The 15,687-nt window shown below is 35.7% G+C and overlaps 1 protein-coding gene across 4 annotated transcripts in view; it reads right to left on the reverse strand.

Annotated features, from left to right (window-relative positions):
- CTNNA3 (catenin alpha 3) overlaps positions 1-15,687 on the reverse strand; it is a 2,003,993-nt gene that overhangs the window by 1,890,590 nt on the left and 97,716 nt on the right. For all 4 annotated transcript variants that reach the window (XM_066349268.1, XM_066349266.1, XM_066349267.1 and 1 more), the window contains exon 2: positions 11,397-11,500. In XM_066349268.1, coding sequence (XP_066205365.1) covers positions 11,397-11,495 — 99 coding nt within the window. In that variant the 5' untranslated portion in view covers positions 11,496-11,500. The remainder of the gene's footprint in view (positions 1-11,396; positions 11,501-15,687) is intronic.

Consider the following 15,687-nt stretch of genomic DNA (forward strand, 5'->3'; position numbering starts at 1 on the left):
ATGTAATTGCTGAGAAAAAAATGTTTCTGATCCTTTGGAGAAATTTATTACAGAAGGATGCAACTGTGTAAGTTATCACACAGAGAAAATGAAAGCGAATGACTGAAATATATCCCAGGCCAAACATCCCTACAGAATGACCTAATGATTTACCTTCCCAAGAGAAAAAAAAATAGATTAAAGATAAATCAAGTTTGGCGGGAAAGGCTCTGGTAACTATAAGAAGAGCAGAATAAAGATTTACAAATAAATGAATTTAGAAGTCAGAGTGACATAATAATATCCATGACCAATTACTCCAAAAATTAAAATGTAACTTTGACTTTGAGTTATACACAGAGGTGGTAAGTAATATCTGTGGAACATTAAAAGCAAAGGAATATAAAATGAAGATAAATAATGAGGAAAAGTGAGAATTTTTTTAATGGGGCTACTAAATTGATAACTTTATCTGGTGGCACTATGAGTTTAAAGATCATGACCTTCTGTTGGAACGGTTTCCAATATAATTAAAGACTATATTACATACTTAAAATAAACCATGTAACTATTACAAATTAAACGCTCTTTGGAAAACAATGTGACTAGACAAAACACCTTTAAAATAACCTGATGAAGTTGTTTTTACTTGGACTGATAAGTGTTACATTATCAAAGTGATAGATACAAAATGGTTATGCAACAAACACAAAAAATTCAGCTACTTTAAATTAATAACTTTGTCTTTAAAATGCACCAGTTTTTTTATCTTATTTTTATTAATTTTAATGAAGTGACATTGATAAATCAGGGTACATATATTCCGAGAAAACATCTCCAGATTATTTTGACATTTGATTATGCTGCATACCCCTCACCAAAAGTCAAATTGTCTTCCGTCACCTTCTATCTGGTGTTTTCTTTGTGCCCCTCCCCTCCCCCCACTCCCACTCTCTTTCCTCACCCCCTCCCCACCCCTGTTACCATCACATTCTTGTCCGTGTCTCTGAGTCTCATTCTTACGTCCCATCTATATGGATTCATATAGTTTTCAGTTTTTTCTGGTTTCCTTATTTCACTCCGTATAATGTTATCAAGGTCCATCCATGTTATTGTAAATGATCTGATGTCATCATTTCTTATGGCTGAGTAGTATTCCATAGTATATATGTACCAAAGCTTTTTAATCCACTTGTCCTCTGATGGACACTTGGGCTGTTTCCAGATCTTCGCTATTGTGAACAATGCTTCAATAAACATGAGGGTGCATTTCTCCTTCTGGAACTGTTCTATGGTGTTCTTGGGGTATATTCTGAAAAGTGGGATAGCTGAGTCAAAAGGCAGTTCGATTTTCCATTTTTTGAGGAATCTCCATACTGTTTTCCACAGAGGCTGCACCAGTCTGCATTCCCACCAGCAGTGCAGGAGGGTTCCCTTTTCTCCACATCCTTGCCAGCACTTAGTCTGTGTTGTTTTGTTGAGGAGCGCCATTCTGACCAGTGTGAGGTGATATCTAATTGTGGTTTTAATTTGCATTTCTCTAATGATTAGTGATGTTGAGCATTTTTTTGTATGCCTATTGGCCATCTGTATGTCTTCTTTGGAGAAGTGTCTATTCATTTCTCTTCCCATTTTTTGATTGGATTGTTTGTCTTCCTGGTGTAGAGATTTACAAGTTCTTTATAAATTTTGGTTATTTACCCCTTATCAGACGTACTGTCAAATATGTTCTCCCATTGTATAGTTTGTCTTTTTATTCTGTTCTTATTGTCTTTAGCTGTGCAAAAGCTTTTTAGTTTGATATAGTCCCATTTGTTTATCCTGTCTTTTATTTCACTTGCCCGTGGAGATAAATCAGCAAATATATCGCTGCGAGAGATGTCGGAGAGCTAACTGCCTATGTTTTCTTCTAAGATGCTTATGGTTCCACGGCTTACATTTAAGCCTTTTATCCATTTTGAGTTTATTTTTGTGAATGGTGAAAGTTGGTGGTCTAGTTTCATTTTTTTGCAGGTAGCTGTCCAATCTTCCCGACACCATTTATTAAAGAGGCTGTCTTTACTCCATTATATGCCCTTACCTCCTTTGTCAAATATCAGTTGTCCATAGAGCTGTGGGCTTATTTCTGGGTTCTTCATTCTGTTCCATTGATCTATGTGCCTGTTCTTATGCCAGTACCAGGCTGTTTGAGTACAATGGCCTTGTAGTATAACGATATCAGGAAGTATGATACCTCCCACTTTATTCTTCTTTTTTAAGATTCCTGAGGTTATTTGTGTTCTCTTTTGGTTCCATATAAATTTTTGGAATATGTGATTTATATCTTTAAAGTAAGTCATTGATATTTTAATTAGTATTGCATTGAATTTATAAATTGCTTTGGGCAATATAGACATTTTAATGATTTTTATTCTTCCTAACCATGAACACGGTATATGCTTCCACTTGTTTGTATCTTCTATGATTTCTTTTATCAATGTTTTATAATTTTCTGAGTACAAGTCTTTAGTCTCCTTGGTTAAATGTACTCCTAGGTACTTTGTTTTTTTGGTTGTAATAGTGAAGGGGATTGTTTCCTTAATTTCTCTTTCTGATTGTTCATTGTTGGTGTATAAAAATGCCTCTGATTTCTGAGTATTAATTTTATATCCTGCCAATTTGCTGAATTCATTTATTAGGTCCAGTAGTTTTTGAACTGAGACTTTAAGGCTTTCTATATAAAATATCATATCATCAGCAAATAATGATAGCTTTACTTCTTCTTTTCCAACTTGAATGCCTTTTATTTCTTCTTCTTGTCTGATTGTTGTGGCTAGGACTTCCAGGACTATGTTGAATAAGAGTGGTAAAAGGGGGCACCTCTGCCTTGTTCCTGATCTTAAGGGGATTGCTTTTCATTTTTGCCCATTGAGTATGATGTTGGCTGTGGGTTTGTCATAGATGGCTTTTATCATGTTGAGGTATGTTCCCTGTACTCCCACTTTGTTGAGAGTTTTGATCATGAATGGGTGCTGAATTTTATCAAATGTTTTTTCTGCATCTATTGAAATTATCATGTGGTTTTTCTCCTTCCTTTGTTTATGTGATGAATCACATTGATTGTTTTGCGAATATTGTACCAGCCTTGCCTCCCCAAAATAAATCCTAGTTGATCATGATGTATGATTTTTTCCATATATTGTTGGATCCAGTTTGCTAATAATTTGTTGAGGATTTTAGCATATATATTCATCAGGGATATTGGCCTATAATTTTCTTTCTTTGTGTTGTCTTTGCCTGGTTTTGGAATCAGAATTATGCTCACCTCATAAAAGGAGCTTGGAAGTCTTCCTTCCTCTTGAATTTTTTGAAATAGCTTGACAAGGATAGGAGTTCATTCTTCTTTGAATATTTGGTAGAATTCACTTGTGAAGCCATCTGGCCCAGGACTTTTCTTTGTTGGGAGTTTTTTGATAACTGTTTCAATCTCATTTGGTGTAATCAGTCTGTTTTGGTTTTCTGATTCTTCCAGATTGATTTTTGGAAGATTGTATGTTTCAAGATATTTGTCCATCCATTTCATCTAGGTTGTCTAGGTTTTTGGCATACAGTTCTTCATAGTATTTTCTTACAATATTTTGTATTTCTGTTGTATCAGTTGTTATTTCTCCACTCTCATTTCTAATTTTATTTATTTGAGTCCTCTCTCTTTTTTTCTTGGTGAGACTAGTTAAAGGTTCATCGATCTTGTTTACCTTTTCAAAGAACCAGTTCCTAGTTTCATTGATCCTCTGTATTGTTTCTTTAGCCTCTATGTCATTTATTTCTGCTCTGATCTTTATTATTTCCTTCCTTCTACTAGCTCTGGGCTTTACTTGCTGTTATTTTTCTAGTTCTTTTAGATGCAGGGTTAAGTTGTTTATTTGAGGTTTTTCTAGCTTCTTAAAATATACCTGTAGTGCTATGAAATTCCCTCTCAGTACTGCTTTCGCTGTGTCCCATAAATTTTGAGTTGTTGTATGCCATTGTCATTCGTTTCTAAGAATTTTTTTATTTCTTCTTTGATCTCATTCTTAATCCATTCATTATTTAACAACCTGCTATTTAGTTTCCATGTGTTTGAGAATTTTTTACCTTTTCTGTTGTGGTTGATTTCTAGTTTCATACCATTGTGATCTGAGAAAATGCTTGATATGATTTCAATCTTCTTAAATTTGTTGAGACCACTTTTGTGCCCTAAATTGTGGTCTATCCTAGAGAATGTACCATGAGCACTTGAAAAGAATGTATAATCGCTGCTTTAGGGTGAAGGGTTCTGAAGATGTCTATTAAATCGAGTTGATCTAGGGTGTTCTTTAAGTCTGCTGTTTCTTTGTTAATTTTCTTTCTTGAGGCTCTATCTAGTGATGCTTGTGAGGTATTAAAATCCCCTACTATTATAGTATTGCTGTTGACTTCACCCTTTATATCCATCGAAGTCTGCTTTATATATTTAGGTGCTCTTATATTAGGTGTGTAGATATTTATAATAGTTATATCTTCCTGTTGGATTGTTCCATTTATTATTATGTAGTGGCCTTCTTTATCTCTTACTATATTCTTTGTTTTAAAGTCCATTTTGTCTGATATAAGTATTGCTACCTTTTTTTTCATTTCATTTGTATGAAATGTTTTTTCCATCCTTTTACCTTCAGTCTATGTGCATCTGTTGTTTTAAGGTGTGTCTCTTGTAGCCAGCATATGTATAGGTCCTGTTTTCTTATCCATGCAGCTACCCTGTCTTTTGATTGGATCATTTAATCCATTTACATTTAAGGTTATTATTGACATGTAGTTTATTGCCATTTTATTCTTTAAAACTGTATTCCTCTTTTGCTATGTTCTTTTCCCACTTTGATCTGTTTACACCATGCTCCTTAACATTTCCAGCAGCATTGGTTTGGTTGTAATGAATTCCTTGAGATTTTTTTTGTCTGGGAAACTTTTTATTTCTCCTTCAATTTTAAATGATAGCCTTGCTGGATAAAGTAGTCTTGGTTGTAGGTTCTTGTTCTGCATTACTTTGAATATTTCTTGCCATTCCCTTCTGGCCTCAAGTGTTTCTGTTGAGAAGTCGGATGTCATCCTTATGGGCTCTCCTTTGTAGATGATAGCCTTTTTTTCTCTAGCAGCTTTTAATATTTTCTCTTTATCACTTAGCTTTGGTATTTTAATTATGATGTGTCTTGGTGTAGGTTTCTTTGGGTTTCTCTTTAATGGAGTTCTCTGTGCTTCATGAACTTGGGAGAGTTTCTCCTGCATTAATATAGGGAAGTTTTCAGCTATTACATGATTGATCAAAGTCTCTATCCCTTGTTCTTTCTCTTCTTCTTCAGGAACCCCTATGATGCAGATGTTATTTCTCTTTATGTTGTCATAGCTCTCTAAGAGTTTCCTCAGACTTTTTGAGTCTCTTTTCTTTTTTCTTCTCTGCTTTCATGCCTTCATTCCAGTTGTCCTCCAACTCTCTGATTCAATCTTCAGCTCTATCCATCCTGTTTTTAATTCCTTCCATTGTGGTCTTCATTTCTGATATTGTATTTGTCATCTTCAACTGATTCTTTTTTAATATTTCAATATCTTTTTTTATACTTGCTATTTCTTTATTTAGGTGTTTGTAATGACCATCCATTGTTGTTCTAAGATCCCTAAGCATCCTTACAATCATTATTTTGAACTCCGCATCTGGAAGTTTGGTTATTTCCATATCACTCAGTTCATTTCCTGGATGTTTCTCTTGTGGTTTCATTTGGATTACAGTTCTCTGTCTCTCATTATATCTGTGTGTTTGGATGTTTTGTTTGTAGAGCTGGTTGAGTCTAGGCTTGGTGTTGTCTGCCTCCAGTTTTCCATTGTGTTATTTCTAGGTCTTCTTGGGTTGGCTTCAGCTATTATTTGTAATCCACATTCAGATTTGGGCTGCTTAGAAGTCTTGATTTGTTTGATTTCTTAACAGGTGATTCTCTTGTTTGCTGATCTCAGCAGGGGGCTTATTTGAAACTGTATCCAGGAATATGGTGGGTGTAACCTGAGACTCTGAAGTCTTCTTCTGCCAGTTAATCTCTCTGGGGGTGGGTTGCTTTCTCAGCTTCAGTAGGGGGAGGTGTATCTCAGATCTCCATGGAGACCTGAGTTACTGCCCCTCCTCCCTACTTCTTGTTTTCAGCTGTGCCTTGTTGTGCTGATTGGAGCTGGAGAGATGTCTGGAGATCTGTGCTCTGGAAGCACTTTGACTTTTGTTTTGTGGAAGGATCAGCCTCTCCCCCAGCTATGGCTGCCTCCAGCACTGAATGGGTCAGCTTTTCAGGTCATCCCCTGCATTCCTCTGCCCCTAACCATCTGCCTCTCTCTCTCTCTCTCTCTCTCTCTCTCTCTCTCCTTTCTTTTTGGAAGACAAGCTGGACCTTTCAACACACCTCGTACCCTGGTCACCAGGCAAGTGGCTGTGAGCAGTATTTACTGCTCTTTTCCTTGGAGTGAAATCCCTTCTGGGCTCTCAGCCTCACCCTCCCTCTGTTCCTGTAAGCAGGGGAGATTCAGGCTCTCCCTATCAGGTTTGTTGTGGCTTCTCCTTTGCTTCTTGGTTTTTGAGAGCTGTCCTTATAGTCCAGATTTGGTTTTTCATGCTGATTGTTCATAAATTAGTTTATAATCCAGTTTGGTGGTGTGAGCTGGGAGTCTATGCATCTGCCTACTCTGCTGCCATCTTCAGGTTCAAATGCACCAGTTTTTAATAATGAGAATCCCATTATAATGAAAATAAAGAGTATTTCCAAATAATTTTGTAATACTAGAATTCTCCTTTATTAGATAGTTTCTGTATATAATAAATATTCTATAAATTATTAATATTTTAATTTAAATTGACTTGAATATTATAAGATCTAGAAATGTTTTTTCTAACTGGAACATTGGTAAAATAGAACCACCTTATGAAATCAATAATCATTTTCAAAAACATTAAATAATCTTATGGAAGATAAAATTAGCAATTATACATACTTGTAACTAAGAACTAACTATCTGGCTTAAAGTAAGTACTGATTTCTCTTTCCCTAACTCATCAACTTATAGGTCATGAAAAGTCTGAATCCAGACACCCCATTAAAAGCCCTCTAGCCTGGCCTGTGGTGGTGCAGTGGATAAAGCAGCAACCTGGCATGCTGAAGTCACCCGTTCAAAACCCGGGGCTTGCCTGGTCAAGACACATACAACAACCAACTACTATCTACTATGATTTGATGCTTCCTGCTCTTCTTCCCACCCCTTCTTTCTCTCTCTTCTCACTAAAATCAAAATTTTTAAGAAAATTTTAAAAATAAATAGTTAATGAATTATGCTTTGGCCCTGGCTGTTTTGCTCAGTGGACAAAGCATCAGTCTAGCACAGGGGTCAGGAACCATTTTGGCTAAGAGAGCCATGAACACCACATATTTTAAAATGTAATTCCATGAGCTGGGAGACTGTGCATCTGCCTACTCTTTGGTCCAGCCATCCCACTTATAAGAATATATTCCAAGGACACCATATCACCAACTGAAAAAAAGAAATGCACCCCCATGTTTATGGCAGGATTGTTCACAATAGCAAAGATCTGGAAACAGCCCAAGTGTCCATCAATGGACAAGTGGATTAAAAATCTGTGGTACATATATACAACAGAATGCTATGAGGCTATGAAAAAGAAGGAAATATTACCTTTTGCAACAATATGGAGGGACCTGGAAACTATTATGTTGAGTGAAATAAGCCAGGCAGAGAAAAAAAATATCATATGACCTCACTCATTTGAGAATCCAAGGAATAATGAGAACTGAGGAATGGAATTGAGACAGAGGAGGGATCAAAGGGACCAGAGGAAAAGAGGACAGAGGGAAAGGGGATGATAAGATGAGATAAACCTGAAGGGAAGGGGGAGGGCACTATAGGGAGGGGGCAAGAGAGATGTTGAGGGGAATAGGGGGGAGGGGGAATGCATTCAGGGTGACCCTAGAATCTATGTAAACACAATTAATTAAATTAAAAAATAAATTAAAAAAATGTAATTCCATGAGAGCCATACAATGACCCATGTATGTTATACATCATCCAATAAAAATTTGGAGTTGTCCTGGAGAACAGCTGTGATTGGCTCCAGCCACCCAAAACCATGAACATGAGTGGTAAGAAATGAATGGATTGAAATACATGAGAATGTTTTATATTTTTAATGTTATTATTTTTTTTTATTAAAGATTTGTCTGTAAGCCAGATGCAGTCATCAAAAAAGCCACATCTGGTTCGCTAGCCATAGGTTCCCGACCCCTGGACTCTAGCATATGGATTTCCTGGGTTCGATCCCTAGTTAGGGCACACAGGAGAAGCGATCATCTGCTTCTCTTCCTCTTCTTCTCCCTCTTCTCTCTCTTTTCCCCTCTCGCAGCCAGTGGCTCAGTTGGTTCCAGCATCAGCCCTGGGTGCTGAGTATAAAAAAAAAAGAAACACCTCTAAAATTAGCATAATTATACTTTTGATTAAATAGAAATTTCTTTCCAATCAAATAAAGTTACTTCAGGTCATTTTCATCCTTTTAATTTCTACATAGACTCAATAAATGTTAATAGATTATTATAATAGTTATTAGACACATCAGAAAATACACAAAAACTGTGAAGAACACTTCAGTGTGAATTTGGTTAGAATACTCTCTGTTGACTGCTGTATCAATGTACTTGACTAAAGCAAAACACCTATTGGTTTCAGTTGGCATTAAAAAGTATAGTTTTTCCATAATGATACTTTCTCTATTCATGAGCAATATGTCAGCGGCCTTTGTTATTAGCGAGTCTTAGTGGCCAACTCTAATGATCACTGTTATGGAACAAATGAGAGCTATAAAATAGCATTAATGTAACTGCCCTTACAGCCATCTCCAAAATGAAGGTTATTTCCCCACTCACACCTAGTAATTTTATAAGAACAAAATCTTAAGTGTCTTATGACAATTCATTTTAAAACTTTCCCTCAAAGACTTGATGATATATGTGAAAAAAGCATAAAAATTCTCATATCTTGGCCACTTACTTTTACACTTAGTAACTAATACTAGAGAAACAATTCAAACTAATGACACAAATTATATACAATGATGTTCAGCATATTTTTTATAATAGTAAAAAATAGAAACAACTAAATGTCCAAAAATGAGAGGCTACTTAAAAAACTATGGTACAACCATATGATAGATAATTGGGGAACTGGATGATAAAAGGTGAAGGGATTAAGCAAACACACACATACACACATAAAACACACAGACACAGACAACAGCGTGGTGACAGCCAGAGGGAAAGGGGGTTGGGGGGAAGGTGCAGGCAGGCGAGGGGTGGGGGTAAATGGGGATGAAAGTGACTCTGCTTAGGGCAATGGGGCACAATGCAGTGTGCAGATGATGTTTCATTAAGTTTCACATCTGAACCTATACCCCAATAAATTCAATTTAAAATTATATTTATCTATTGATAATATGATTTCAGTAGTATATCACATATGTGTGTATGTAGTATAATACAGACTTTATTTAAAAGATCTTTCTGAAACTCCCCAAACAATCTAATAAAAACTTATAATGATAAAAAATAAATAAGGCTTGTGCTATAACTCTCAAAAAACCATAAATTTTATTAAATCATGCTTATAAAAATGAAAATTTTTCACAATATTATTTTCAATGAAAGAGCAAGTAAAACCTGCATATACAGTACTCTGCCTTGTTTACATAATTTTTATTTATAATATGTGTATATATGTACTATTTAATATTCCAAAGTACTAAGAAGATAATAAACATAACTCATAATTTTACTGTACTATAAGTAAATACATCAAAACATTAATATTTACCTCTTGGTGGGAAAATTGTGAGTGGCTTTTTTATTCTCTTTGTTTTGTTTTGTTTGTTTTGTTTTGTTTGCTTTTCCAGTTACTTCAGTGAACTTTATCAGAAAAACAATAAGTTTTCTTCTTTTTAACATGAGGCTATTCAGTGGGCAGCTAAGATAGGAACTTTCATGAAATCTCCACGGCCATCTACTATCAATTCATACCAGATACTAGTGTGGTTAAGACTGCCCAAGTTCATGATTAAGCTATCATCAGTGAGGCATGTTTTGAATTGTACTTCCAGTAACAGACACCTACTTGTGCTACGTAAAACATGTATAAAGTCTTTTCTCATAGCTATTCCCCTCCCCACCATCCACTCCACAGAGAAGATAAGCAGAACAATTTTAAATATCAGAAATAAAGTTTGTGTAGCTTCTCACCTAAGAAACCCTTGAATGCATCACAGCCTTAGAAAAAGGGACAATTTGTCTTAGAAGGTATGATGTAAGGTAAGCCAAAGGGGGATTCTCTCACAAATGTTGGGTTAAGGACAAATAAATTTATACCGTAGTAAAAAGTTTCTTCAAGCTCTGCTTTAAGAAAAAATCCAGTAAATAAAGTAGACTTACATAATAAATAAGTCAGAGAATCATTCAACATACTATCAAAGGATTGTTCATTTTATGAAAGACTTTATCACAGAATTCCCTAAATACAATAGCTGATTTTCTCATACAATCTAGTATTTTAAAAATCATTTTCCTGTCTGACCAGGCAGTGGCACAGTGGATAGAGCATCAGGCTGGGATGAGGAGGACCCAGGTTCAAGATCCTGAGGTCACCAGCTTGAGTGCAGGCGCATCTGGTTTGAACAAAGCTCACCAGCTTGGTCCCAAGGTCACTGGCTCCAGCAAGGGGTTACTCGGTCTGCTGTAGCCCCATGGTCAAGGCACATAAGAGAAAGCAATCAATGAACAACTAAGGTGTCGCAATGAAAAACTAATGATTGATGCTTCTCGTCTCTCTCTGTTCCTGTCTGTCTGTCCCTATTTATCCCTCTCTTTGACTCTCTCTCTGTCTCTGAAAAAAATAAAATAAAAGGAATAAATAAAAATCATTTTCCTACAATTGACAAATAAGCCACCATGTACCTTAGGCCAAGTCACCAAAATTCTCTAGGTTCAGTCTCCTCATCTACATAAGGATGGTTTTAATGATACTGCCTGCTTCACTCAGTTTTTATGACTATTAAATAAAGTAATATATGTATAGGTACTTTTAAAACTACATATACATATTATTACTATTGTTGCTTTTAAAAGAGAATGGGGAGATTTCAGAATTTTATTATTATCATTATTGTTGTTGTTACTAGATACATACTTTTTACATTTTAACAATACTGTAAAGGACAATTTTAGATGGCATAGTCATTCTATACATATCAAATCTTCCCTTGGTTCATAATCTATTTTTTCCACATTTTTTGGTTCTTCTGCAGTTTCTAAACATTGTGATTTCTGTGCTATCAATACCTGGATTATGAGAGGCTCCAGTAGCTTCTCGACAGTGAATGTCTGGACTTGCAGATCCTGAGGATCAATGTTCAGTCTGACTGGTGTTTCAGCTGACATGCTGCCTGTGCACAAAAACAAAATATATTTAGTAATTTAAAAAAATACATTCTAAAAAAACTACTAATTAAAATCATAGATTATATGTGATTTTAGAACTTATATCTCATATCAGTTGTAGCCCTCCAAGGAACAAGGTGTGGAATCCACCAACAGAGACATGAGACACTCTCCAAGTGCTCTTAGAAGTCATGCTGTCTAAACTTAGGTCCTCTAGTAAATTGATCTATACTTGCATGCTCATGACTAAAATAATAACTTAGTCCAGGTGGGTTTGCATTTGATCAGGAGTCTTTAGTGAAAAAAAAATGTCCAAATTTGTGAGCTATATCTTACAGTACTCAAATTCTTTAATTTCCATGAAATTATAGCTTGATGCAGCCAGAGACCATGTTTTCCCTGTTCTTATGAATGATTACCCAGATGAGAAGCCAGGTAGGACTTTGTAAGACATGTGATACATCTCTACTTGTTTTAGGTATTATTTGAGAGTTTTGACTGGAGAAGAAAGTTGGAGACAGTTTACTTTCAAGACAGAAAAGAAACTAATATAAATTGGCATAGTTATTATAGAAAGAGAGAAGAAAGCCCTGGCCAGTTGGCTCAGCAGTAGAACATCTGCTCAGTGTGTGGAAGTCCCAGGTTCAATTCCCCATCAGGACACACAAGAGAAGCAGCCATCTGCTTCTCTACTCCTACACCTCTTCCTTCTCTTTCTCTCTCTCTCCCTCAACTGTAGTCATGCCTCAATGATTTGAGCAAGTTGGCCCTTGGGGCTGATAATGGCTCCATGGTCTCACCTCAGCCACTAAAATAGCTCGATTGCTAAGCAAAGAAGCAGTGGCCCCAGATGGGCAGAGCATCACTGGCAGGGGGCTTGCCAGGTAGATCCCGGTTGGGGCTCATGTGGGAGTCTGTGTCTCTGGCTCCCCGCCTCTCACTTAATAAAAAATAATTAAATTAAATTAAATTAAATTAAATTAAAAATAAAATAGAGAGAAAAAGCCTCTGAGAAATCATTGATAAATTTAATTTTAAAAATTATATAAATTTACAATTAAACAAATTATATTTTAAAAAAAGGTAATCCTCAAAAATTTTAAATAAATTTAATCTATAGAAATGTGTATTACTATCAATTCAAAAATCTTCCTACTTAGCTATTACCTATTTTTTTCTATAGTTTCCTGTTTTAGGCTAAGAGAACATAAGAATCTTCCCCTAAAAAGTATCTTAATAATCCCTATGATACCCATAAATGCTAAAACAAAAAAAGAAATAGAAAATGTTACTTTTACTTTAGTTTCCCTACTTATTATTGTAGATATAAAGGCACATGCTTGTTTCCTCTTTAATTTGCTGATTGGCCCCTTGAATGGACACATGATGGATGTATAGATGGATGGATGGATGGATGAATGGGTGGATGGATGGATGAGTGAATAAATCATGTGTCCTCAATGAGGACACATTTTTATGTTGTCTCTCTTATCCATGAAAGGGAATCAATCCCTTTAATGTTCCTCTCAATCTCAGTGACTCTAGGAGAAAAGATTATTGTTTTTCCTCTGCCCCTGCCTTCAACCCCTAGCAGATATCTGAATCTCAGTGTAGCACCAATGTTCCTTCCCAGTTCCTTCCCTGGAAGTCTATCCGCATTCTCTTCCTAGCCTTTTTCAACTCCAAAGGCCTAATTCTATAAAATCATCATCTCTTTGCTCTTTAACCTCTCCCACTCTACTGGATTCTTTTTCTGGATCCATAAATGTGTTATTGTATATATTCTCAGATAATCATAATCAGTGTCTGTAGCAAAGTTTGATATTTAAAACAAAAGGAATTATTCTGAAAGTCTCACTTATGGCAAATTTAATAATTTATTAAAGCCTTTATGTAAAATTACATATTCCAAAGTTGACTCTATTACTAAAAACACTAATGCATAGAAATTTTTTTGTGTATAGTATCAAACCTTTTTCTAGTCAACTCAGGAAATAACAATAAGCAATTTGTGAGAAAAAGATAATTTATGTGTTGAGTGTCCTAGGATTACTCTATCCATTTTTTCAAGCAACTCTATTACTTATTCATCTACCAAAAACTACTGTAAATGTTGAGGGTTTTAGATAAATAGCATTGTTGATTGCAAAGGCAGAGTACACTTTCTGAAATGTGGCACATTATTGAATAAAAACTAAATCTCTTTACTTTCCAAATTTTTTATGTTTTAAAAGCTATTTTTGCATTTAAAAGTATTATTTAAGTTGTAGTAAGTAAAAAAAATCACTTAGATATTTCTTCTAATGAAAATATAAATTACTATTATTACCTATAATACATCAATATTAAAGACACAAATTTTTATGGTTCAACCTTTTACTGTCTTGCTTCTCTTTCCTGGGTTTAATTCCTTTCTAAAGTAGAAACATAATTTCTTTTATCAGCTATTAATCTGAAATGGAGGAGATAGGCTCTAAGAAAGGTTCTCAACACTATTGCAAAATGGTTTCTTTTAAATGCATTTGTAGGACTGACAAAAAAAATTTTGGTTAGTTTTTCTTTTTGATTTTGTTTTTTCCAGTCATTCCATCTACCAGTTTGATTTCCTCTAACACAGGAAAACCTAGACTGACAGATAGGATATCCCCATGGTGACATATCTGTACAGTCCTAAACCAATCTATACAATAAAATATATCCTTCAGTTCCATAACCATCAGGGTTCTATTAAATGTGTACTCTCTATAGGGTTTACTTGTTACCCCTTTCATGACAGGTACTATCTATGTATAAATTAAGTCAAGGTTGTTTATATTGCTTTGTTCTTTCATCTCTAGGACAAGAAGTAGAGGACACTGTTATGAGCTAAAATAAGACCTTCACAATCTTTAAAAACATGTCCTTTCACTGCAAAATTTGCAATTGGTTTTCAAAGCTACATTGAGCACCAGAATAAAAGGCAAGGAAAGTAAAAATCATGCACATCATATGTAATCCTGCTCAAAGAGTGTTTTCCAGCCAAGAGATAAAAGACAAACCTAATTTGGCCAAATTATCTGCTAATTGTGTAATCCTGTCTTTAATACATATTAAGAAAGTTGTTGAGTTCATTTCGCCATGTCAAAAAATATGAAATAATAAGCAAGCAGGTCCTTAAAGAACCTTGGCTATATGTAATTATTATTCTTTGACTAATGCTGTTTCTTATAAAAAACCCTTCTGGGTTTCTTGGATGTAATAATCCTGATTTATTGTAAATCAGGACAATAATAGGCAGATAATTGAAGAATTTTGCAAATGAAGTTAAAGCAAGGTCAAAGTCTGACAAATTGTTACCAATCTCTTGTAGCAATACCACAATGTAAATCCAAAGCAAAAATTCTATTAACTTGTGAGTATTACATTCCAAGGCATTTACATTTTATAATCCATAAAATCTTAAGCATTAAGGATTACCTCCCAGACAATTCAAAAATACTTTTATAATTTTCTTCATTTCAACAATGTACTGGGCTTATATGAACAGAAATGATGAGATGCTCACTATACCATTAGATGCCAGTGATTACTTTCATAAAGTTCTTCTCCTTATGTTGCCACTTCCTTTTTATTTATTTATTTTTTATATTTTTTCAAAGAGAGAAGGGGATGTGGCAGACAGACAGGTTCCTGCATGCGCCTGACCAGGATCCACCCAGCCTGCCCACCAGGGGGCAATGCTCTGCCCATCTGAGCTATTGCTCCGCTGTGGCAGGAGCCATTCTAGCACCTGAGGTAGAGGCCATGGAGCTGTCCTCAGCACCCGGGTCAACTTTGCTCCAATGGAGCCTTGGCTGAGGGAGGGGAAGCAAGAGATAGAGAGAAAAGAGAGGAGGTAGGGTGGAGAAGCAGATGGGTGCTTCTCCTGTGTGCCCTGGCCGGGAATCGAACCTGGGACTTCCACATGCTGGGCCAAATGGTCTACCGCTGAGCCAACCAGCCAGGGCCTGTTGCCACTTTTGAACTTTATCCAACAGAGATGGCTTTATGTATGAAGTGGGAAAGGTGCAGGATTGGAGGCAGTTTTGAGAATCAAAGGGAAAAAAAAACAAATCCTTTGGCAGCAGTAATAGATGTCTCCAGGGATAGTCTTTAAGGCTGGGCAAATGCACCACATGTGGATCCATCCCTTCTCCCCACTCTGTCTTTTTCC

The sequence above is a fragment of the Saccopteryx leptura genome, chromosome 9 (assembly GCF_036850995.1).
Source record: "Saccopteryx leptura isolate mSacLep1 chromosome 9, mSacLep1_pri_phased_curated, whole genome shotgun sequence".
Classification (NCBI taxonomy): Eukaryota; Metazoa; Chordata; class Mammalia; order Chiroptera; family Emballonuridae; genus Saccopteryx; species Saccopteryx leptura.